Genomic DNA, 26,639 nt, shown 5'->3' with positions numbered 1-26,639 from the left:
GGATAAATCTACAGAATAAATTATTTCCTGGGAAGGTATTTTGAAGCAACTACCTCCACTCCTTCTCCCTCTAGAGGGCCCTGATCTTTGATGACCTTTAAAAATATGTGTGTTATAAAAGTGAAACCTTGCAAAATATATATTCTGCTTAATTGAAGTACAATAAAATTGTTTTCAGCTTCATAACTTTGCTCAATTCCATTTTATAAGGTTTTAAATATATGCAAATAGGCTACATTTCCTAAATTTTGAAAAAAAAACATTGATATGGGTCAGAATTCTACTCAAATAACAGGAATTGCATTTTAGAACTAAAGGCAGAGAAAAAGCAACTAGTAACTGAAAATTAAGGTAAAATGTTGTTTTGTCAAAATTTCAAGAGGTATAGACCTGTCATGTAGGCAAATTTCAGGGCCCTCTAGAGGGAGAAGGAGTGGATGTGGGTACTTTAAAATACCTTCCCAGGATATACTTTAGCCTGTATACCCATCCCTGAAAGTTTCATTTTCCTAACCTAAACCCTTTCCAAGATAGCAAGAAGTCAATTAACTAGGCTAGAATTTTGGAAAATCACCATGGCTCAGCTCTGGCTATCTTAAAACAACAAGAGAAAATTTCCAACAAGGAAAATCACAATGGTTCAGGCCTGGCTATAGATCAAAACAACAACCCTCTTTAATGCATGGAAAACTATTCTACATTGCACCCCATCCGCTGAATATATTTCTGCTTTGCTCTGTAAGTGCACTCTGTGTTTAGGTTGAATACAAACAGAACAGTACTAATTTAAGGAATTTTAATTTTCTTATTCTAATTGCTGATCAGATTAAGGCAACACTTGAATTGTATAGAGATTTATGCTTTTTGGATATGTTTGACAGATCTTTATGAATAGGTTTTGGTTAATATTAAACTGGTGAGGTTTTATGGAGGGTAAATCTCCAGCATTTTATTGGGAGGCAAGAGGGATTCATATCTGGATAGTCAAAGGGCATAGGATATATAATAATTTTCCTCTCCACATTACTGATGGGGCAACTGCCCCCATTGCCCCTGCCCCACCTATACAATATCCCTGGTCTAATGTCCAAACCTTAGAATATTTTTCCTGTGGTTGTCTGTTTAATCAAGTTCCTTTCTCAGTGCTAAATGCCTGGGTTCAGAATTTCCCAGAGAAAAAAAATGTATAGATTAGATTCAACTTAGGCCTACCTTTCTCTATCAGAACCTAGTTTAACCATACAGATTCAGAGTTATGGTTACAAAAGAAAAGATTGTTGCTCAAAAACTTTTTTTATCAGTTATATATTTGTACTAAAGATCAATTAGGGTCTCTTTTTTTACAGGCTGAAAAGTTTGAAATCTAGATAAATGTTAATTTTATGTGCATTTCTCTGGCTGAAAAAAACTGTTTAAAAAAAGTCCATTTATTCAGTTGCAGAAATTGTTACTCTTTAAAGCAATACTTTTTAGACAAGTATTTAAAACGCTTATCTAAAATAAATAACAATCACTTTTAGACAGAAAAATCTCTAGGAAGACTTTTGCTTTTGGTCAAAATTACCAATAGGGTTTCACTTGATGATGTTGCTTGTACATTTTTGTTTGTCTAGACTCACCTTTCTTTTTCAGGCCTTACTTTAATTATAAAGTTAACTTGTAAATAATGTGTTGCAACTGTACCAAATAACCTATACCAATTTTTTTTTATAATAATAAGCCAAAAATATTTTATGTATTCAGCTTGTGATTGTTACCAGTATAGACCAGCTTATCCATAGGAATAAGCTATATTAAGTTCTAGAAGTTATTAAAAAGAGTTCACAGCTGTTTAAGCATTCTGCTTCATAAACCTACAGCTAAAAACAGATGAAATTTAGCAGATTATGCAAAATTGTTGTTTTTCCATAAAAGCAGAACAGGGTGGACCAGGGGTAAGCAAGCAAAGTAAAAGTAGAGTTAGATTAGGGGCAAAACTTTGTTTGATTTTAGCAGGAAAAAACTATTTTAGCACTTTCATCATGTGTAGCACTGTACCCTGTGCTTCAATTTGTTGTACTTTTCTTATATAATTTTTTCTTTTTGCCATGGATAAATGATGTGGACTTTTAAAAAAGGCAAAGGAATTAACACAAAGTATAGACCATGTTTTAAACAACACTTAGCAGGCCATGCACTTGTTGCAACATGCAAAATTGTTTTTTGACTTTAGATCCAAAAATTGAAAATTGTTGTGAAACCCACGAATTTGTGTAATTTTAGCAGTTTAGAACTGACCATGATGGTAGTCTTGGTTTTCATAGGCTTGGGTATATTTTGGCATGTTTTTCAAAGGGTTTGGTGCATTTTTTGTTGCACCTTCTGGCAAAACTGATTCAATGCTCTTTTCAAATATGTCAATCTCTACTGTTACAATTGTGCTGCAGCCTCCCCCTCTAAATGGGTCTAGAGATAGGCCTAGTTCTAGGAAAAATAAAATTAATTGTAGATTTTTGTTGTGTAGAATGTCCCAGTTATTTTGATAGCTACTTACCAGTAAAATAGTTAAACCTATATCAAATATCTATCATACCACCTAGAAAGTGGATTTTTTCACTATTGGATCTTTTGAACCCTTCTTAATAAGTGTGTGATAAACTTGAATATTTGAATCCTAGGCTATACAACACTTATAATTTTTGATCTGGGCTACAGACTAACACCAGTGGAACTTATTCTAGGATCCATGTTTAAAGCTTAGACTTAATCTTCAAAATTCTGTCTGATCATGGATATAGGATTTGAAAGTTAGAATAGCATATCCAAATAATTAAATAGGGATTACTTTTGACTAAATCCAAATGCTGAAAAACCAGAAGTTTTTGAAGATTACAGTCTACCAGTTCCAACTAGCCTTGGTTTGTATTAGTTCATAGGCAAAGTTGTAATGTAAAATCACTTCTTAAAACAAACATATTGATAAAACAGAACTAGTAGGTTAGTCTACCACTAGATCCCTTATTTTATGCTATTTCCAAATGTTGTAGTTGCCTTTCTGACAGTATCTCCTCCCCCTGATGGTTCCAGATTTAGGAAACACAAACACTATAAGTCTATAGGGTAAAACCCCTATTACTTAGATAGTGCCTAATCTTAGGTAAATACTTTGATTAAAAATTATCTACCATGGCTGCAGCAATGGCTGAAACCTAGTAAAGGGTAAATCCCAGCCCATAGCAAACAAAAGCTTAAAAACATGTAACTTTTAATCAAAAAAAAAAATCCAATTCTAGCTGATTCAGGAGTGGTAACCATTATCTAAATTAGTTTTAATAGTAAAATGCTACTTTAAAAAAAATTAAAATTAAAGGAATTAAAAAAAAAAAACAGCCCAAAACTGCTACAAAATGTCATTGGATTGAAACAAATATCACACAATTGAACTTGCCATAACCTAAAACTGTATACAGGAAACTTACAGTCCATTGGCTTGAACAAGAATGAAAATCACTTTTTTAAATGGGTAACACTGACATGTCCTCCTTTTCTTTTTTTTTTCTCCACTGCTAGCAAGGCACTAGAACATTGTAGAGAGGTGTTTAATGGCCCATTTGAAAGGAAACTGCTACATTAATGCACTTTTGTAATCAAAATTCTATATTTAAAGGAAATCAATTTTTTGACAAAAACTACATCTTTGTATACAAGATGATGATTGATGTCATAATTATATTTTACAACTATAAATGACGTTAAAAAATGATATGGTGAACTCAGTTGCAACTGGGGTATATTCTTTACTATATCCAGCTAAGAAAATACCAAAGGCTTTTTCCTCTGCATAATATATAATTTGGCAAGGAACTTTTTGCCAAAGGTTATGCTTATGTTGAGTTGATTGCAATCTCTAGTTTCTTTAACATTTTACAGTAAGGCCACTGGTTTAATCCAAGCAACTTCTACCTTTAATTGCGTTGTCCAGCAAAATAAGGAATAATCCTGTGGAGTTGCTGGTCATTGATGATTGGGAGCCATTGACTCAATTGCATCCCACTGTGTCTTCAATGGTCTAACCATTAGACAGGGGTATCAGTTACAGTGATATCAGGAAGATTATTCTGATTGGCAATCACTCTATTAGAGAAGTAGTGGTTGTGGATTGCCCTTTTTTGAGATAACCTCTTACTATGCTTCCTTTGACAGGATGAGTCAGCATTCAAAAGCTTATAAGTCATTATAACATCACCTCTTCAATGTCTATATACAAGCATTGAGAACTGTGGTTTCTTCAATTAAGATGAGTAGTTGAAATTCTTGCATCCATCAAGATCTTATGTTGCCTGTCTTTGAACAGATTCAATTTTCTACTGATCACTCTCTTTCAGGGGCATTACAACTATTCCTGTGTTCTTATTTCAACTTAAGAAGAGCAGAAATAATGTCCTGTAATGATTTAAACTTTAAATGGTGCCAAATTAACAATTAATAAGTCAATTTCTTTTTACTGACAAACCAGGCAAAGAAGAGAATAAGCAATTATTACTGAAATTATGATTTCTTTTATCAGGAGCTACATCTGCTGCAGCTGGGACATACCCAGTTAATTGAATAATTGTATCATTATAATAAATTCTGGCTCTTCTAATTGATTCTTGCAATTAATAGTTCAATATGCCAGATGGAAGCAACTAACCGAAAAATGCAATGGAAAGATTATTTATCCATTATAAACAGGTATGTCTGATCCTAATGTTGGGTATTAATGTACATTGCTGTCAGGGCTGGAAAAAGGGTAATTGGAACAATTGGGCCCCACGTTTGAAAGGGAACCATACCACCATCAAAATGAACAATTGATTTTTGCAGTTGTGAAATATTCTTAACAGTCGCAGTAAGCATTGCTTCTGGAGAGAGATCCTTTTCCATGCTAAAAGCAATAAAAAAAACACTATTTGATATCAACAATAAATTAGGACAGACTAAATAGTTTAGAATTATGTTGATTGAAAGGGAATACACAAGGAAAATAGATTAAAAACCATTTTAGAAGCATTTGCACAACAGAAATTGAGAAATATATAAATTTATGTGCCTATATTCATTTCTTGCCCCTAGTCCATGTTTAGAGGTGTCGACATCCAACTGGATTATATCACTTGTTTTATTAAAGTATGCAAGGTTTGATACAATAGTCTGTTTAATTTCTTTCAGGCTTGTTTCATGGTGCTGTTCCCAAACAAACATTTCAGCTTTTAGTAGGTCTCTCAAAGGGTGATCTTTTGTGGCAAGATTGAGTATATATCTTGAAAGGAAGTCTAGCGTTTGGAGCAGGGTTTGTAATTCTTTTTTAGTTGAGAATGATGGTATTTCAGTAATAACTCGTATTTTTGGGGGGTCAGGTTGTATTTCCGTGTTGCTGATTTCTGTTTTGGAATATATATCTTGAAAACACTTTGTTTTTTTTTGGTGCACAATGATCTCTTATTTTTTCAGACATGGCCCTACTTTGTCCTTCTTGTTTTCTCAAAATTCTAGGGTTTTATAAATGTCTCTACCCTTTTCACTAATCCATATTTGGATGTAAGGACACTGTGTTTTCTCTCTTTTTTTCAGCTATTGGAACAACAAGCACCATTCTTGAATGCTCTTCAAACTTTGTTCATTCAACTTCCAGATTTCCCGTCTCCCAGTTTATTGATGGTGGCGTGACTCCGTCATTCTGACAAAAGAAAATCGTCAACCATACAGATTGTGAGCAAAAACGAGCAATTGAACATGACTGACAAAAATCGTATTATGATCCTACTGCAAAACCCCTACCTCAATTACAAATAGGTGCATAAGTAAGCATTCAAAAGACTCCTGATGCTAGGTGGAATAAGAGGAGAGTTGTTGATGTTAGCCATTCACCTAGATCATATCTTGTAAAGAATGAAGGCAGTTCAATTATCTGACATAACAGAATCAGCGGAAAATTCCTATCAATCAAAAACAGACGAGCTAAGTAACGACGCAGCTAATACAGCTACAGATGATGGCGCTGCGTATGATAAACACGAAGAAAATGGCGTCCAAACAGCTTCCACCCCCACCACCTGTTCATTTTGTAGTTGCTTGAGTCTAAATAAATTGATTATCTGAACATCATGCTTTCGATTTTGGCAGTACATTGTTCTAACTTTAAGATCCCATTACTTTATACTAGAGCAATCTAAGAATTTTTTCTTGTGGAGCTCCAGAGTTAATGATTTATAAGTTGTTTTTAGTGTTGTTTAAGGACTAGGATAGTCAGTAGTTGGATGGTCAGTAGCTTTCTAGTTAAGTGTCCACTCTCTCAAGGACCACTCAGGATCTAGCCTTCATCTGAAAATATCAACAGTAACTGTATCTTCAGGGAGTCTTTTCTTAATCATTGAGGAAAATTATTGAGTGCAATCTCTGGTTTGGGTAGACTACTTTACAATTTCCTGAAAACGACCTATACAAACTACGACTACTAACAACTCACCACAGCACCAAGCCGCATGAGGCCAAAACAGCTACGCACGCTCCTCCTCCATTTCAATCTATTCAAAGCCTCCCTTTTTACACCCTCCCAGGAAGTTCCCATTTCCTTTAAATCTTTTTTTATGACGTCCTCCCACCCAAGACGCGGACGAACTGCTTTCTGTTTAGCCCTAGACAGGTGACCAAAAAGGACAATCTTCACTAATCTGTCATCATTCATCCACACATCATGGCCACCTCAACCTTAGCTAGAAAGCTAACTCTGGAAAAACACCCTGAGCCCTGGCTATTCTAGTTTCAACATCTTCACTGCTTCCACTGTCTTTACTAATAATGCTACCAATATAAGTGAAGCTGCCCACCTGATCAATCTTTTTGTTACCCAACATCACCTTTTCATCTTCACTTATTCCTAGCCTTAGTGACTTAGTCTTCTTAACATTAATTTTGAAACATATTCATGCACCCTGAACTCGCAAAACCTCTAAAAGTTCGTTCATTTTGGTCACACTTTCATCAAGGATGCTTAAATCATTGGCATAATCTAAGTCCAGGAAAGTCACTTTAATGTTTTTGTCTGGTATACCATACAAAGGCAAGACCTTTGCTAAAGCTCTTCTATCAACAGAATCGAACGCTTGCTCATAATTTATAAAAATAAGGACCAAAGGTCTTTGACAACTCAAGCACTTCTCAATTATTAGTCTAAGAGTGAAAATTTCCTCTATCTTTTCTAAAACCGCACAGTTCTTCTCATTAAACTTTGTCTACAGCATCTCTAAGTCTAAAAAGTATCATATTACTCAGTACTTTGCTATCTATAGAGACTAGACTCTGGACCAGAGACCAAACTCAGCAAATGACCTCTGGTTCTTAAATTAGGACCAACAACAGTGCTGGGCAGCATTAACTTTCATTAGTTTGTAAATTTGAATGGTATTGCCTTTTTTTGTCCTGTATAGACAAGTATTGGGGGTTCTCCAATGTATTGGGAAATCAGAGAGGAGGAATATGGGTTACAAGTTTGAAATACTCTTTTTTTCAAACATGAATCAAATCAACTTAGTTTCTCTAATCCATAAAATACAAGCTGCCTTGCAATTCACTATCCTCACGGCTTTAATCAAAACAGTGAATTACACTGTTTCAAAGCAAATATCTTTTTTTTTGTAAATCAGGAATTTTATCAAATGAATAGTGCTTTTGGAAGCCTTATCAAATCATGACTGACACTCAATTACTAATACCAGTTCACGGAAATAATTTAATTAGAAAAGGGAAAAGTAGTCAAATTTTAAATAATTTGCCTTTTCATTGAAGAAAAAGCTAGAAATTTGCCCCCCTCCCTTGATTCTGAACAATTATGTGTTGTGCCCTCCCCTTGAATATTTGTGACTGTTCAGGGGGATAATATTTATACTACATATCATTCAAATACTAGATTTTTTTTTATAAAGAATTAAGTTTTCAGCAGTTATTTGTGGATGATGGTGGGTGGCCCATATGTGTAATGTTAATAGCAGGATTAATTGAATTTGACAGGACTGAATTCAGGCTGGCTTCAATGGAATTGATGTCAGAAATAATTGAGGCAAAGATAAAATCCGCTTCCTTTAATATATCCAAAAACAGGGACGAATAGCCTTTTGAGTTGATGTAGGCTGGTATATGGGACTTAGGAGTATAACAGGAATCTTCAATGGATTTAGATATAGCAGAGTTACCGGATTGCAGATGATGGACCTTTGCAATGTGGACTTATTCATAGCATGCCAGTGGTTGAGAAGGAGTTAGATTTGATATTATACTGGTCTTAAAATTGAATGGAATGTAAAGCAGAGTATACGGAAAATTACACAGAATATTCTCTATGCCTCTTCCTGCTTTATTGCTAATGGAAGATAGCTCCCAAAGTGGGCTATGTGCATTATTTTTGACCAAAAATTAAGAATTGAGCCCTGAATATTGCCATCGTCGGTTATTTCTTCCAAAATGGCATATAGGCCAAGTTTAATAGTAACGGTTTTTGGAGCGTCGTAATGTAGATATTGAAAAGTGGAAGTCCCAAAACAGTTCCTTGAGGCACCCCAATTAAGACCTCTGCTATTTTAGAATAGAAAGATGTACCACCTTCACCAAAAACTCTGACCTACTGCTTCCTTCCCTTCAAGAAAGACATAATCCAGTTCATTACCAATTGCTTTCAGTTTCAAATGGAGCATTTAATGGCAGACTTTATCGAGGGCTTTAGCAAAGTCTAGTAGAACCATGTCAACTGGGAGACTTTGGTCAAGGAGCTCAGCTATGTAATTATACGAGTCAATCAGATTTGTTTCAACTGATCTAGATGGTCGGAATCGTGTTGGTACTTTGATAGAATGTTATTTGTGGCCAAATGTTTTACAGGAGCAGCATTTACAGTGCCTTCTAGGATTTTTCCCAACAGGAGAGCTAATGCTGATTGGCTAATAATTGGGAGGCCTATCTATTTGTTGGGTAATGCTGGCTTGCTTTAGGTTTGCTAGATGGGGTTGCAACTACGCCATGACGGGTATTGTTTGCGTTGGAGTGCGCATTGATGGGCTCAAATTGAGCTATCTGAGGGTGGGATAGGAAATGATAATAACTGACTTTAATCATTTTGTGGGATATGGAACCAGAGGTTGGGAAAAGGATTTGGGCTCATTCCCGTAGCATCAATAATTCTTGGAGAACGTGACATCCAGGCATGGGGAAAGTTCCAAGGCTGCCAGTTGCTGAATTCGACAGAATTCCAAAAACTGCCAAATCAGTCAACAAATTTCAAATCTGCCAATAAATTTCAATAGGCCATGAAAACAGCCAAGTAGCGTTGTTACTATGTTACCTCACTTTTCCACCGCAGGTGACATCTTGGCAAGCCTTGGAAGCTCTATCGCAGGTATTGGGACTGGAATATTGTCTTGATGGGTCATTCTCATAACTTTGTGATGTTGTGCATATTTTTGGCATAGTGAATGATCTTTGGACTGATGTTTACCATCATATTTTGTAAACTAGTAATTCCAGTGAATTTTATTCCAGAGGAAAAGGAGTTTTTGTTAGGATGGCTATGGTACTTAAGTCAGAGGTGGAATAGTTCTTAGTTGTGTGTCCAAGATTAAAAAAAAAACTGAGTCTTCCGCAATTCAGGTATAACAGAGATATTGCCAATTCTATTTAAGTTAATGGGTTTGCATGCATCTTTTCTGTCTTGGAACAGAACTGTCTAAGAGTTATTTCTGTTTACGCTCACAGTTAAAACACATATCAAAAGTTTAAAGAAGTTCATCCTAATCTTAAAAACATTTTGGGGTACAATATGGTACAATAGCTCATCTCTCAAGAAATATTTTTGCCTACATTTTGTCCTTTTCCTCAATAACCTTATGTCATTTTTCCTTTGTAATAGATGAAGTTATCTGTCTGTTGTTTCTTTTTTTCCTGCATTATTTTACAATACACACTTTGAGCCATTTCAATAATTTTTCTCTAATATTTCAGAATACGAGGCTGGTTTTATTCGATTATTGGATAAAATTACAAATGGTACAAAAGTAGAAGTTAACGAAACTGGTACAGCAATTTATTTTCAACCTGGACTATTGGTTGGAGGTCCCATTGAACATGATTGTTCATGCCAGCGAGGGATTGGCTATTATCTCGAATCTGTTATGCAACTTGCCCCCTTTTGCAAGAAGCCCTTGAAGATAGTGCTCAGAGGAGTGACAAATGATCAAGTAACAATATTTTTTAACCCTATGAAAGTACAAATGAGAACATATATAGCTAAAACTGAACTTCTTTTACGTTTATCGCTGTAGCAAAGGAGGCTATGTAAACCCTAACAACAAGGTCTTTACATTTCTTTCAGAGAATTTAAGCTTTTTAATAAATTTTAAGTCATGCAGTTTCCTTCTTTTTATCAGCCATCTTAAGGATATTCAGAGTTTGTTGATTTGGATGATGCTGATCTCATAGCTGCACACAGCTCTAACCATAAATAGTGGGAAGGGTTAATTGTTTATTTATTTTTAACATACATGGGGTTAAACATGAGAAACTGCATTCGCAGGCAATAGCTTTTGCAGGAAAGGGGCTCTTTACACAAGGGTGACCAAAAAGGAGGCTAACAGAATGTTTAACTCTCTGTGCAAGACTAACAATTAGGAAAAAGGGAAAGTTATGTAGAAATTTGGAAAAAGTATGATGCTTTTTTGGCAAAGAAGCCCCCCTTTTTGTTTTCAAACCCCCTGGAATGATTTTACAATCTAGCCAGTCGGAAAAATTTCTGATTTACCTGTTGTCTTCAAAGCTATCTTAGAATATGGAGCCCTATACAGACAGGTATTTCGTTTCTTAACTTTTCAGTAGCATTCAACTTTTCTACTTGTTTTATGAAAAGTTTTAGAATGAAATCATGTACATACACTGGTAGAAATTAAATACTGTGTTATCATATCAAGAATACAATAAAGTTTTGGTTGTTAAAAATAATATTTAAAGCTCTTTTATGAATATTGCTCTGCCATATGAAAATTCCCTAGATAAAAAAATAATCCAAAGTGCATCTGGTATACTGTAGCAAAGGTTCAACCACAAGAAAACGAATAAATAAATAGTTTTGATTAAATTCTAAAGGGGAAAGAACAATTTCTATAATTTTTTCTTTTAGGTTTGAATCCTCTCTTTCATAAGCAAATAATTATATTCACAGCAAACGAAATTTATATTAAGTGCCAAACAACCCACGTTTTTTCATTATTAGTGTGAATAGGAAACTTGAATTTATTTTTTGTACCATATAATGAAAAAACTTTCTACAAACCTTTTTTATTTGCCCAATCATATGGCTGATCATAATATGTGAAACTCAGCACAGAAAAGAAAATAATAAATTCAAACTCTCCTCAATTATAGATTTATACGTTGAAATCTGGTTAACCAGTCCTCTTCCTTTCTCAAAACCCAGCACCATTAGGTTCAGTAGTATCAATATTTGTATAAGTAGTAGAAGCATTTGTAGCAATTAGCACTTAGCACCTTTTGTTTTTTTTTAAAATACACTGAAAGTTTCAACGTTGGTGGTACGTCATTTTGACAACCTTCATGCAATATTTACTTTATTTCAACTTTGCCCTCAATATTTCCTGAATTTTTTATGTTAACACCCTTAGCCACGATTGAAGTAGTAGTTGCACTATTAGCAGTTATAGCAATATTAGTAACGTGCACATACCTTAGCCTTAGTAGTGATTGTAGTAATAGGGGTAAAAATGGTAGAAGTAGTAGTAGTACTAGGCCTAGTAGTTGAAATAGTAGTAGTAGTAACAGTAATAGCAGTAGTACTAGTAGCACTAGTAGTATTCACATATTGCCCTTCATTCAGATGAACATCCCCTTGCTATGCCCTGGAATTTACCAATTGAATGCTTTAAGTTATTCTTAAGATATTGCTGATGCACCCTTTTGACAATCTGTATGTACATAATGTTTTTGGACTTAACTCAACTTTCCCCTCAACATTTCCTGATATTTTCACCTAAATAACGAATTACAATTACGAGAATGATTTTTGGCTTCGCAAAGGTCCTCACAGAAACAGCCGTTGAATGTATGGCTAGGGTTTCCAAGTGTGGGGCCCCCTTTATGTGGAGTGGGGCCAGTGGTTGTAACTGTCAAAAACTCCCTAAAACTATCAAAACCCCTCTTTGTAAGGGCCTTTTGGCCCTGGTTTCCCGATAAATGACCTCTTCTTTTGTTTTCAGTATAAAAAAGGCCCCGCACAGGCGTGGCTGCACCAGGCACCGCGCATCAATAAGGTCAGCTCTGTTTATAGGTTATTCCTTGCTGGGTCAAAGGGGCTTTAAAGTGAAAGTCAAATTTTGACACTTGTATGAAGCTTGAAGGTTTTTGTGATATGCTAAAAATTTAAATCTTGCCTTTTTAGATCAATCCAGTTAAATTAAAAGAAATAATAAACTTTGAAAGTCTTCTACTCAACGAAATATGAGGTTGTGGGATTTGTGATAAAATGGGAGAATTTCAAGGGAATTGTTGTAAAGACACTGTCAAACCTCTATGTTGCCGAGCCTTATATTTCAAATTTTTTTTCGTGAATTTTTTCAAAAATAATAACCGTGAGCTACAAATTAACTTGGCGTTTAAACTGGAAGACAAATCTGGACTTACTGAATTGGTAGTTCAATTTTTTGGGGGACCTGCTGATAGCGGCCTTAGTAGACCACAAGGAATCGTCAGCATAAAAACTACAAGTTTGAGATTGGCAGAAGGTAATTTTTATGCTAAAAAACTCCTATAGCTAAATCTCATGATATGAAGTGTTACTAATATTTTACAAGGTATCTTATTGTAGTTAGCAACCAATCAAATAAGACATGACAATTCTTTTCTTAGTATTGAATTATATTCTCGTGTTTGTTTAAATACATTTGCTTGGCAAAATTAAACTTGTACACTAAGTATTATGTTAATGTTACTCTCCTATTTTACTGTAAGTAGGCTTACTTTGGGAATGTAGGTAATGTTTTTTACTGGTGGTCATGTTGTGAGATTTCTATAAACTGAAATAATGTAAAATAGCTACTATTATTATTAACAAAGCTTCTTGAAGCTTTTGATAAGATATATGTTATCTCCTTTTAAATATTTAATGTTAAAAATGTGATATTCTTATAGTAAGATAAAGCGTAAGCTTATTCCTGATAATTGTACTAATACTAAAATTTATTTTCCACAAGGTTGACACTTCAGTCGATGCATTAAAGTGTGTTTTTTTCCCGATCCTGCGGCGGTTTGTTGTTGACGATGAAGGACTAGACATGAAAATAAATCGACGTGGTGCTCCTCCATTGGGTGGAGGAGAAGTCTTCTTTTCCTGCCCAGTAAGGAAACAACTGAGGCCATTTCAGGTAATAGATTAAAGTGATGCACAAACTCTTGAACAATTTTAAGAAGGATGCCGAAGAAGGGTGATTGGGTTCTCTCCAAAATTTCAACATTTACATGATTTTCCATTAGTCCTTATGTAATTTACCCCCTCTAAAAAGTAAGAACCCTTGAAATGGATTACTGTGCATGTACCCACCGTCAGCCCTACTTAATCCTCCAACTACTGATGGTTGTGTATATTTTGAAACTTGGATCAATGCTATGGCAATGAAAGTTTCAGGAAGAGTTCTTGAAGCTACTGACACTGAATGTAGTCAGGTAGAACCACAAATAATTCCGGGGTTAAATACTACAGTATAAAGCACTAGCACATTAGGTAATTGCGGAAATGTATAAGAAGGGTCTACCTACACCTACATAAAGATGCTTTAACCCCTTGATTCTTGTTCTGGATTATTAACTGAAAGTTTCATTGATGTGTAAGTTCTTCATTCATTATTTTATCGTTCCAAGTATAATTTCTTGAGAAGGTTTCAGTAGCTAGAGGGCAAAAAGCCTGCAAAATGCGGCTTTTTGATTTTGCACTGTACAAGCCAAAAGGCACATTTAATTTTCTTTTGCGCCCTACCAAATCTAATTCTTTTTATAATTTAATTAAGTTGCTATAGTTACTTCCTTGTTTCCACTTTTATGCTTTCAGTTGTGCATTGTCTGGTACAAAGCTTAAGAACCTAAAACATAAAGATCCGTGATAAATCTCTATTGGACCACACACTAGGCCCCTCGAAACACAGTAGACTTTGCCCTACCTACCCCTCCTCTGTATTGTAAGTAAAGCGTACAAAGCTGCGTATCCAATTTCTGTAGCTCTAATAGAGTGTGTAAAATGAGGGGGGGGGTCTATAGCGTTATGGATCGCTATTAATCACGTATAACCTGGTCTAAACTATCAATATATTTAAATCTCCGGGCTTTTTTTATATTTGGGATTTTTCTTCATTCTTAGTCTTGTTTTCTTAATGTTGGCCCAAATGGCCAGAACACCCATCCCTCGAAATATATGAGCGGTAAATATTAAAATTATCAAAGCAAGAGTAATTTGGATCAAAATTGCTATTTTTCAGTTTGTTTTTTATTTCAATCGTAAAATTAGGAAATAAGGCAGAGAACAAAATGACGGACTTTAGTAAGATTTTGTGTTCACCGACACCAAAGTATGTATGTAATCAAGATTAATCTGGTTTTCTAAATGGTGGTTTCGTCGATTATCAATATCTCTTTGATTGGCTGTGATCTCAAAGTGATAAATAATAAACAAAGTTAGCTATATCAATCCCACTTTCTAGGGCTATTATGAAAGAAAGAATGAGATAGCTAGGGCATGTTCTTTGGTGAACGATGACAGGTCGCCAAAGATTGTCCTTGTCGGCCCACCGTCTAGGGATAAACGAAAATAGCTCGTTCCCTACTGGAGTGGAAGGATGTCGTAAGGAAAGATTTAAGGGCAATAGGAACTTCTTGGGAGGAGTTAATGAGGAAGGTTTTGTATAGAATGGGATGGAGATGGACCGTGCGTTGGTATCAGGCGACTTGATGATGCAGGGAGCTGTTAGGAGTAGCAGCAGTAGTATATCAGTAGTTCGAATGTTGTCTGATCTTAGCTGCGCCTACACGCACAAATTTAATTTCTAAGGAGAGAGGGATGTAGTTTTTTTTTTTTTTTTAATAGCAGAAATAGGCGATTGAGATAAAAAAAAATATGAGATGATCATGACTTTCTAGGGCAATGGTCCATCACTTCCTGGTTTGCCTCATTTTTCAAACTTGAAATACCAAAATATTCTACATATGAAAAGAATAATTTTTTCAGTGTTTCAGGAACTCTACTTTCCTATATTGCATGGTAAAATTGAACTTCTTTTGAAATTGAAACTTCATTATTACTAATCCCAGCTATTTACAGTTTCTTGATCCTGGTCTGATAAAACGCATTCGGGGAACTGCCTATGCTGTACAAGTGTCACCAGCTATGGCGAATAGAATGGTTGAATCCGCAAAAGGTCTTCTGCTGAAGGTTATACCTGATGTTTTCATCACAACTGATCACCGGAAGGGGGTTGGAAAAAAGGGATCGCCTGGTAAGAACTTTGGTTGATTCATGAATTAATACATTACTAATATGTAGCAAAAATAATCTTAATAATGAATAAAAAATGTAATTTCCCCCCGAAAATTATACTAATTACAGTGGTGTCAGTTGGATGGGGGGGGGGGGAGGGTCATATGCCATTAATTTTATTCTCACTCCCTGTAGATTTACAAAATATCTTATTTTGGTTTTTCGATTAAAACATGCCTTATTCGCATTTTACAATACAATAAACCAAAATTGTCTCCATAGATTTCCAAAAATATATTTGCCCCCCCCCCCCCACCCCTTCATTTTTGTGAATTGACGCCAATCAAACCAGTATTTACGAAAATGTTCAGTTTCCCTATTCATGTAAAACGCTGGGTATTTTTAATCGGGTTCTTCACAAACAAATTGCGGTCTGTACACCTTGACAGCCCCATTTTCGTCTTCCCTTCTATGATTTTATGTTTCCATTTTGCCTGTACATTTAAGGGTCAAAATGCGGAAAAAATTCTCATCTTCTTAGCTGCAAAAAACCAATCAAAGCAAAGCTGGACAATCGTACGCTCATGCTCCTATTTCAAGATGATCAACTAATGCAGTCAGATATCCTCTTAAATCATAAATACAGATATGCCACTAAATTTATGGCAACTTTCAATGACAAAAATCTGCTAAGTTCCCAACCAGCATTTCAGATTTGTTACAATAAATCAAATCCACTTGGATTCGCCTGTTGCTTATATTGCATTTAATATTTAATATCTACTAAAATTCCTAAAATTACTAACCATCAGTATGGTTTTCGTCCCTCATTCCCTACCTTGCATGCACTTTCTGATGCAACAGAGTTTGTGCGTGTTAATCTGGACAAGGGCTTGTATGTTTTGGGTCTATTTCTTGACCTTTCAAAGGCCTTTGATATGGTTGACCACAATGTTCTTCTATCTAAACTATCCTTATTTGGAGTACATGGAGTCCCACTAGAATGGTTTAGGTCATACCTCTCAGAGAGATCTCAGTATGTTTCGGTTAACCATACTTCTTCCTCCACTTTGCCTGTATTGAAAGGTGTCCCACAAGGCTCTGTGCTTGGACCACTTTTGTTTCTAATTTACATTAATGATCTTGTTGATGGTCTTCATCCCCATGTTCACCCTGTTCTTTTTGCTGATGACAGTAACTTTTTCATTGCTGCAGTGGACCTGCCATCTGCCACTTCTATAGCTCAAGGTCTTCTTGATAAAGTGAAGGATTGGTGCTGGTCAAATGGTATGGCTCTTAACAGCCAAAAGAGTGCCATTGTCAACTTTAGGACCCCTTACCGTATGAGAGGCGTACAGGAGCCAATCACCCTGACTTTTGGGAACGATATTATACCACAAGCTACTATGGTGAAATTTCTTGGTGTGTATCTTGACTGTTTTCTTTCTTTTAAACCGCATATAACTCACACCCGATCCTTAATCCTCCGCTAGTCTTCAATGTTGCACCGGATTAACTCATTTCTTCCTCCTGATATTATGGTTTCTCTTTATTATGCTTTTATTTATCCTTACCTTTCTTATTGCTGCTCAGTCTTGGGTAATACTAATAAATCTCTTCTCTGCTCACTTCAAAGAGCCCAAAATAGGGCAATGAAAGCTACTTTTCTTCTCCCTCGTATTTATCCTTCCTCTGATCTTTATAATGATACTGGAATAGCTCCGCTGGATCATATTATAGGCAAAATTACTCTTTATTTAGTGCATTCTGCTTTTCTAGCTACTCTCCCACAGCCCCTGCAACAGTTTTTCTCACGGACAGGCTCAGGTAGGTACTTTTCTTCTTTACGTAATTCTTCTGGACGATTTATTTTACCAAAACGATCTTCTACAGTAGCTCAGAGGTCTTCTGTATATCAATCCATTCTATTATGGAACTCCATCCCTTCAGATGTCCCTCTTTTTCTTTCTGCAAAGGCATTATTTCGTCGGGTCTTTCCAGTTCAATAATTTTTGTCTCTCTTTTTAATTCTATCCTAATTTGTATGTCTCTTCTCTTCTTTTAAAATCATTTTCAGCTATATGTTAAATCTCCTTCTAAATCTTCTATCTGTTAAATATCCTTGTTTTGTTCCAGTTTTTTTTTTTTTTTTTTTTTTTGGATATATTTTATAAAAGTGTTTTATTCTTGTTCTCTGTGGTCCATTACAAGCAATGCTTCTTGGGCCTAGTAACCGCTTTACTTTTGTAATAGTTTTTCTTTTAGTATTAATAAATTGATTGAAATAATTGATTGATTTAGACGGTGTCTAATTAACTCTTCTGATGATTCGATACTTTTCAGATAGCAGCTCGAACTCCCTCATTTACAGTATAGTATGTTCGAGTGTACCGTCATTACTTATTTAAGATATTCCCGATCACTTATCTTTAGCGTTTCACGAGATGTAAATTTTGCCACATGTTAGGAGGATTACCGCTTGAAACAGTTTGGATCGGCTGTCACATAAGTGACACCTACTAACTACAGAAAATGCCGGAGAAGTTCTGTCATGTGTAAACGAATAATTCAAATATTTCAAGAGTGGAAATAAAAAACACATGAAAGTAGAAGCAGAGAATAAAAAGAACAGTAAAAGTGAAAAGTGGCTCACCTTCAGGAATCTGTAAATAAGAAACTAATGTTTGTATAGGAGTACAACTGATCATTGTTGTTTTTGCATTGTTGCGCATAAGTGTTTTCTTTTGTGTCAATTAAGAGAGGGGCTGGGCATGTACATCCCATTTGATTTTTGTTCACCCCCTCTCCCTTATACTTTGAAAAATAATGACAAATTACCCCCTTAGAATTAGAAAAATGTATTTTGCCCCCGCTCCCCTCCTCCTTAATTTTTGTGAGTTGATGGCACTGAGTGTTTTACCTGTCACGTGGTCACATTAGAATTTGTTGTTAAATATTTAGTGGTTGGCCTCTTCTGAAGGAAATATGCCGGTTAAATGAAAATAGTAGCTTTATATTCCTTATTATAAACTCTTTTCAAACATCATAGTTGCTTTTCTGACTATGTACCCCACCCCCTCGACGGTTCCAGATATACACCTAAGTAAACATATCATCTTTGTGTTAAATGTAATGACACCATTCTTCTTGGTTAAAACGAGATCTCTATTCGATAAAGTTGAGTTTGTGTTCTCGCCTCAATGAAAATAGAATTGAACATAATTGTATTTAATTTAGTCTTGTATTCTCCACAACTTTGCCTGAATATTTGAAATCGCAGTTTCAAGCAGTGAAAGTTGCAGCCGCAAAGTTGGAGGCATAGTCTCAAGCTTCTGCAGTTGCAAATAGTCATAAATGCAAGCAGTCACAGTCGTAAATAGTCACAGTAGCAGCAGCAGTAATAGTATAGAATAAGTGGTAGTTGTAGCATAAGTAGTATTGCTAGTAGTGGTAGTAGGATCTGTTGTAGTAACCCTGAACTGTTTCAATTTAACACCCTCAATCGTTCCTTTGATATTGCTGATACATTCTTATGATAACATGCATATATTGCGTTTTGATTTTGTTCAATATGTACCCCAACAAAGAAATAACGCAAACAAAAAAATATTAAGGTAATATTACTTATTACCTTAGTGTAACAATTATATTAAGGTGATATATTACCTTAATATTTTAAGGTAATATATTTCAATTACCTTAAGGTAATATTTTACCTTAATATTAAGGTAATATGTAACAATTACCTTAAGGTAACATATTACCTTAAGGTAATAAGGCTTATAACAGCCCAAGGTAAAATGGTTGAAAATCCTAGTTTATAGGCTTGAGTAGATCTATAATGGGGGAGGAGGATGTTGTCATTACGATGTTTTGACACTTTAATAAAGCAAGAAAAGCTCATCTGTTTGTTTTTAGTTAACCAGAGTTATCAACGTTCCTTTATACTAAAGAACCTGATAGGCTATGCTAGATTGAAATTGATTTACTACATATGTAATTAAATAGAATAAATAACACCGAACAACCAAATCAAGTATAATGCAATTTATCATTATTGTTACGTTATTCTTATCCACCGATCAGCAAATTGGCTTCCTGGCATGAAAAAGGCTTGTTATTCTTACCGTAGTTTATTACATTGGGCGTTATTTTTTGTGTTTATTTGTGTTGTTACATTCCTCTCGTATTCTACTGGGCTTTTGTGTGAATCTGTGAAGAAAAAAATTTATATTGTAACTAGTAGCAAAGTTCTTCAAATGGTGGGTATAAAATAGCAACAAATCTATGTGTATTGACAAATTTATGTCACTTAACCTTTGAGCTGGAGATACTGAAAAAAGGCTGTCCTCATCATGGTTGGTTCCCTCTGTTCTACTTATGAAGCCAATACGCCTCTCTATTTGTGCCCAGCAGGTAGAGAATCATTAGGGTATTTTTAGCAGCACTGAACTTTGGAAAATAAAAAGTGAGTGCCGCTTTGCAGATCAACTCAAGAAGAAATCTAAATCAGGAGGGGTGTGAGTGGGAGACGAAGAAATGGTGTGCTTCTACTTAAACGCAAGCAGTAGTATACCGTCAAAATACCAACTATGGAAATACAGTTGATTTGCTTTTTTAGATATAGAAATAGTGTACTTTCACAATTTTTATCCCATCTTCTCTCAGATAAATTCATGTTACTGAATATGTTTTTAATCTTTTGCCCATATTTTAAAATTTGACTATTATTGCTTCTTTTATAGGCTATGGAATAGTCTTGATTGCAGAGACAACAAAAGGCGCTTTTCTTGTAGCAGAATCATCCTCAAACCCCATTAATTCTGGAAAACCACCCTCCGTGCCTGAAGATATTGGCTTGGAAGCCGCTAACCGGCTACTGCAAGAAATATATAGAGGTGGTTGTGTTGATTCAAACTGTCAATCAAGCACACTCTTATTTATGGCCTTATATCAAAAAGACGTTTCAAAGATAATGACTGGGCCCTTATCTCCTTATACGTAAGTCACTGCAAATGTATTATATTATTTAACTAAATTCCAAATGGTGGTAAAATTATATTAAAAAAAAAAAAACAATTCCTGTTAGATTTCCGGTTGACGACAGATTTATGTGATACTATTAAAATAATTTCTTCGTTGGTGTATTGTCAATCTGAAAGTCAAATGTACCCTGTGCAACGTTAAGCTGCCAGTTGCGAATAATCAAGGATAAGATTTAAGGAATAAAATTTCAAAGATGGAAACTTGGACTTACAGTTCTACCTGTAACATGAATCTACCAAAGACTCGAAGACACAATGCAAATAGAGAATATTTAGGAACCAAATAGTACTGACATAGCTTTTCAAACTAATTTGTTTTGCAAATGTAATGACAATCATTTGTCTGTTTTGTCAATGCTAAATCACTTAGAAAGAGTCAGTGACGTGACAAATCCATCAACTTTTTACACCGATGGTTGCTTACACAGAAGATTATAAGTCATCAGAAACAGAAAAAGCAAAGGTTCGCAGGCCCTTGCCGATTGCTACTACAGTAGAGAGGAAAACCGATAAATTTTGTTTTCTAGTAATGCTTAAATCTTAGCAGATAAAAGGAGGTGTTGTTGGTATTGCAAACTTTTTTATGCTTGATTTTCGTAAATGTTGAGAAATACCCCAAAAAGTCAAGGAATCTTAATCAATTTCCCACCGTCGGACTCAGAATATCAGATAACCCTACTGTAAAGGTTTAAAGCTCCCATCTGTAAAAATATGCAATTTTGTACTCTTTTCTCCAGAACTTAGTACTATCCCTCTCAGGATAGTCCTCTGACAAAAAGGCAGTATGTTTCTTCCTAATAAACCAAGATTCTTTCATTAACCCCTATACACCAGGAGAGTCCTCTGAGAAATATAAGTGTAACTCTAAAATTAAGAAATGCCCATTTCATTTATGAAGTTTGACTTTTGTATTGACAGATGGAATGTGCTGCAGATTGGGGACACTTAATTCGATCTGGTGTCAATTCTTCTAAGTCATAATATTTTTGTTTAGTATTTCAGTGGCGTCAGGCCAAAAAGGAACAACGTGTAGGGATTGCTTACAATAGTTATGTTTGGTGCTTGATGTATTATAAGATTAAATAAAAAAAAAACTAATTTTTTTAGCTGAAAGTAAGGAGCGACATTAAAACTTAAAACGAACAGAAATTACTCCGTATATGAAATGGGTTGTCCCCTCCGCAATCCCTCGCTCTTTACGCTAAAGCTTTTAATTGTTTTAAAAAGTAGAATTGTGGCAAAGAGTCAAACTTTAGCGTAAAGAGCGAGGGATTGCGGAGGGGACAACCCATTTCATATACGGAGTAATTTCTGTTCGTTTTAAGTTTTAATGTCGCTCCTTAAAGCGTAAAGAGCGAGGGATTGCGGAGGGGACAACCCATTTCATATATGGAGTAATTTCTGTTCGTTTTAAGTTTTAATGTCGCTCCTTACTTTCAGCTAAAAAAATTAGTTTTTTTTATTTAATTTCTGAACGTTTTTGAATTAATGCATGTTTGGTTTTGGCTCTCCGCACATAAATTATTAAAATGAAATTTGTATATTAATTCTTTTTGTTTTTGGCTAAATGGCTTTCTCTTAGTTTTGATCAGACGATTTTGAGAAATAAGGGGTGGAGAAGGAGGCCTAGTTGCCCTCCAATTTTTCGGTTACTTAAAAAGGCAACTAGAACTTTTAATTTTTAACGAACCTTTTTATTAGTAAAAAATATACGTAACTAAAGAATTAACTTACGTAACAAACTTTCATAATCTTATATTTTTATTATGTATACGAGGGGGTTTGTACCCTCGTTAATACCTCGCTCTTTACACTAAATCGTAAGTTTTGTCCCAATTCTTTAAGAATGACCCCTGAATCAGAAAGGCCGTAGAATAAATAGTTGAAATTACTAAAAATACTTTAGCATAAAGAGCGAGGTATTTGTCTCCTCCTAAATACCTCGCTCTTTATGCTAAAGTATTTTTAGAACCCCTCATATGCGTAATAATCTCTGTTCGTTTTAAATTTCAATGCTACTCCTTCCTTTCACTTGAAAAAGGTTTTCCATCTTATAGTAATGCTAGAAAATCCTGCGCCCTTTTCATTGAATTTTTCTTCCCCCATGACAGATTCCTCCAAGGAAAGATCCTCCAACATAGCCCCCTTCCCTCAGCCCCACCCCAAAACAAAATAAAATCCCCCTGAAAACGTCTGTACACTTCCCAATAACCATTACTATATGTAAACACTGGTCAAAGTTTGTAACTTGCAGCCCCTCCCCCAGGGATTGTGGGGGAGTAAGTCATCCCCAAAGACATAGTTATTATGGTTTTCGACTATTCTGAACAAAATGGCTATCTCAAAATTGTGATTCGTTGACTTTGGGAAAAAAATGAGCGTGGGAGGGGGCCTAGATGCCCTCCAATTTTTTTGGTCACTTAAAAAGGGCACTAGAACTTTTCATTTCCGTTAGAATGAGCGCTCTTGCGACATTCTAGGACCACTTGGTCGATACGATGACCCCTGGAAAAAAAAAAAAAAAAAAAAAAATGCACCCGTGATTTGTCTTCTTGCAAAAAATACAAAATTCCACATTTTTGTAGATAGGACTTTGAAACTTCTATAGTAGGGTTCTCTGATACGCTGAATCTGATGGTGTCATTTTCGTTAAGATTCTACGACTTTTAGGGGGTGTTTCCCCCTATTTTCTTAAATAAGGCAAATTTTCTCAGGCTCGTAACTTTTGATGGGTAAGACTAAACTTGATGAAACATATATATTTGAAATCAGCATTAAAATGCGATTCTTTTGATGTAGCTATTGATATCAAAATTCTATTTTTTAGAATTTTGGTTACTATTGAGCCGGGTCGCTCCTTACTACAGTTCGTTACCACGAACTATTTGATGAGTATTATTTATAAAACTAGCTCTTTGTGGAAGTTTTCCACGAGTAAACTAGCTTTGAAGTTGCCATAGTGTTTTAGAAAGGAACGAAATAGCAAATCAAATATTCCAGTAAACCTGACCAAATACTAAGCGGCTTAGCCGTTGTAGAATTAACCCACGTTTATAAGTATTTAAAATTCTTTATAATTATTATCTCCTTCTATTTGAAAATCGTATTCTATTATGACTACAAATCTTAGTCTGTGGAAAGGTTAATCGCTTGTGCCCGATAAATTGACTCAAGTTCTTAAACAAACAGGGTTAAATCAATTATTTCAAGGATCGACGTCCTTGGAAGAAACATTCTCAGATTTTAGTATTTAAAATTTCCTAGCCAGATACTGCCTGAATGTTGAACTAACTTGGTGCATTTTCTTTATTAAAGATTATTGACTATTGTAGTTGAAGTTGCAGAATAGGAGTGGTGGTCCTTAAAGGCAACTTGTCATTTGGATCGTTCATATCTTTTTTCTAATTATTAACTTTCAGTTGAAGATTATTCTGTATATATCGTTTCGGGGTGGACTGGGGTGAAAGCTTCCCCTACGATTGGTCGCAACAACTCTCCACGTCCAAAGATACGTTTAGAACCACAAATATATATCCTCTATTTTATCCCTCCAACACCCTCACGAAAGATACTTTGATACCCCCTCTCCCAGGTTTGGACATGTCTCTTTTTTCTGTACACACTAGTGTCGATTCATAAGATATGCAACCATTCTAGTGGCTTGGGGTTAATGGCCAGCCTTTTCCAGTTTCAACGTTAAATTGCATGAACTTTGTCACTGTTGAACTCTTAATTGTTAATTTTGTTGATGCACTTAATGTATCGCTGATAATTTCCACAAATTATGCTTTGCAATACAGCCAGCTTTTAAATGGAGACATTTCTAAATGTAACTACCTTGCACTTTGAATAGTTGTTATAGCACATGTCATCTTCAAAGTCTATTTCATTTATTATATTCTCTATATATCTTGCAACTCTTCCTTTTTTTACTCAAATTACCAGTATCTTTTTCTATAGCTTCTAATTTTCATTTACCACCTTATTGTTTCGTGTGCTAGTAGATATTAGTATAAAGACATAAAAATCGGTAATTTTTTTTATCCAGAGAAATTTTTATGCTGTCGTGATAATCAATTTTTGGTTAATATAATTTCAGCATACCAAGTGGTCTGTCATATGTTCCGTACAAGAACAACTCGATTGTTCAAATTTAAACTATTTATTAGCAAAAACAAGTTATCTCAGTAACTAATTATGTAGATTAATGCCGTATCTGGCTAAAGTCTATAAATTGTGATCGTAAGATGCCTAAAACTGGTGATCGAGTTTTTCCAATACCCTTGTACCTAAAGTTAAGTTTGTGAAAAATGCTTCAGGCACCGAGTAAAATTCTTATTAGCACAAAAATGTGGAAATTGATCAGTCTGGGATCAATTACGACGCATGATACATCCATCTCAGGTCCTATTTTTCTTGTAGGGACTGTGTTTTAAATTGTAATGTCGAAAATGTCAAGGGTTTCATCTTAGCAGTGAAGCTGTGATTATACCCAAACAGGAACTGTAGAATCAATTGGGGAATAAGGAAGACTTTAAAATAAAGTGTTTCTTTTTTGGGTCTACGTCCAAGCTCTATTCTAATTAATTTTTGCTCATGAAGCAAAACCTCAAATGATGAAAAAAAACGGTTTCTTACAATAGGTTTATTAGGTTTACAGATGTAATAGGGTTATATAGGTTTATTAGATTAAAAAAAAAGAAGATTTTCTCAATATTTACTGCCCAAAGGTAAATTGCCCAGTAGCATACTCAACAGTAAATAGCTTCTAAACTAGCTACGATCCATGATTACTTGTAAGGTCGGAATCAATTTGTATAGATGTCTATCGTCATTGCTGGTCTGTACCATAGATGCTCTGAACCCGACCAGATCGGGTTCAGTGAGCTTCTTGCGTTCTTTCTTACATGCCAGTAGCAACAACAACGTATGTTTGGCAGCACTATCCTCTTTGCGTTGGCCTGCTGCTTTAAACTGATTGATTGAGTGTCATATATTGGTAATACCTTTCCTTCAAACTTAGTGACTGGGAAACCTTCTCGCACATCATAATTCTTTTGTATTATCTGGTATATATTCAGGTATTAAACCTATTGTCTATACTAAATGGGAAACCATGTATTATGGCACGCGAAAGACTCGGTCCACACTTTTTAATGTTTATAGTTATATATAAATACACTAGATTAGATACACTAGGCTATATACACTAGATTTTTATTAGTGAACATAACTTGTTATTCAAGTATCAAATGTTATTTTAATGTGTTTAAAAATATTATTTCAGGATCAAGTTCTTACGAACTTTACGAGACTTTTTTGGCACTCAGTTCAAAGTTGAAACGAAACAGCGATCACACGAAGAAGAAGATCTTCGAACTGGCTGCGATAAAGTTATTTTGACTTGTATTGGAGTTGGTTATACAAATCTCAGTAAAACGGTTGCATAACCATTTTTGTCATATACTTCTTGTTTTTTTTCCTCACTATTTGAGCTGTTCACAGTTCCCGATTATTGATCTATAGTTTTTATTATTTATATTTTAGTGTTGAAGTACTTAATTTACGCTTAACTTTGCATATGGATAATGAAATTGCACATTGATACAACAAAAATGGATCAAGACTATGGCCATTGCACAAGAAATGTTTTGTTTTTTTTCACTATTTCTTTAACCAGTATTACAGTTAATTTTGAGAAATATCCAATGCTTAATCCCACAAAAACCTTGAATATTCTTTCAAGTCAGGTGACTGGTACAATATAAGTCAAATCATCAATTTGTATTTTTCCTTTTTTTTTGTGAGGAAGTAATCGATATGGCAAGTGAGCGTGTGATTTACTAGCTACGTGTGAGGTTGAATCTAAAACAAAGAAACCTGGTAAAGACTTGCAATCTTAGATAGTCTGTAAAAATGATCAAAAAGAGATCCTCTTGCGTAAATTAATTCGTTTTTTGTCATGTTTACTTCTCTTCAGCAGGAAAAAGAAAATTTACAATTTCTTAATGCATTAAACGGTTTATTCACTTAAGCTAAACAAGGTAGTAAGACAATCT

The 26,639-nt window shown here is 35.0% G+C and overlaps 1 protein-coding gene across 2 annotated transcripts in view; it reads left to right on the top strand.

Moving 5' to 3' along the window:
• The window catches only part of LOC136031859 (RNA 3'-terminal phosphate cyclase-like protein), a 35,610-nt gene extending 9,564 nt beyond the window's left edge, over positions 1-26,046 (top strand). For both annotated transcript variants that reach the window (XM_065711758.1, XM_065711747.1), the window contains exons 2-6: positions 10,009-10,244; positions 13,266-13,436; positions 15,380-15,554; positions 20,281-20,536; positions 25,868-26,046. In XM_065711758.1, coding sequence (XP_065567830.1) covers positions 10,009-10,244; positions 13,266-13,436; positions 15,380-15,554; positions 20,281-20,536; positions 25,868-26,030 — 1,001 coding nt within the window. In that variant the 3' untranslated portion in view covers positions 26,031-26,046. The remainder of the gene's footprint in view (positions 1-10,008; positions 10,245-13,265; positions 13,437-15,379; positions 15,555-20,280; positions 20,537-25,867) is intronic.
• Positions 26,047-26,639: the final 593 nt, after the last annotated feature.

Source organism: Artemia franciscana, chromosome 1, assembly GCF_032884065.1.
Source record: "Artemia franciscana chromosome 1, ASM3288406v1, whole genome shotgun sequence".
NCBI classification, from domain to species: domain Eukaryota; kingdom Metazoa; phylum Arthropoda; class Branchiopoda; order Anostraca; family Artemiidae; genus Artemia; species Artemia franciscana.
Note: the sequence above shows the minus strand (reverse complement) of the source record. Positions and strands in the feature narration are given on the sequence as shown.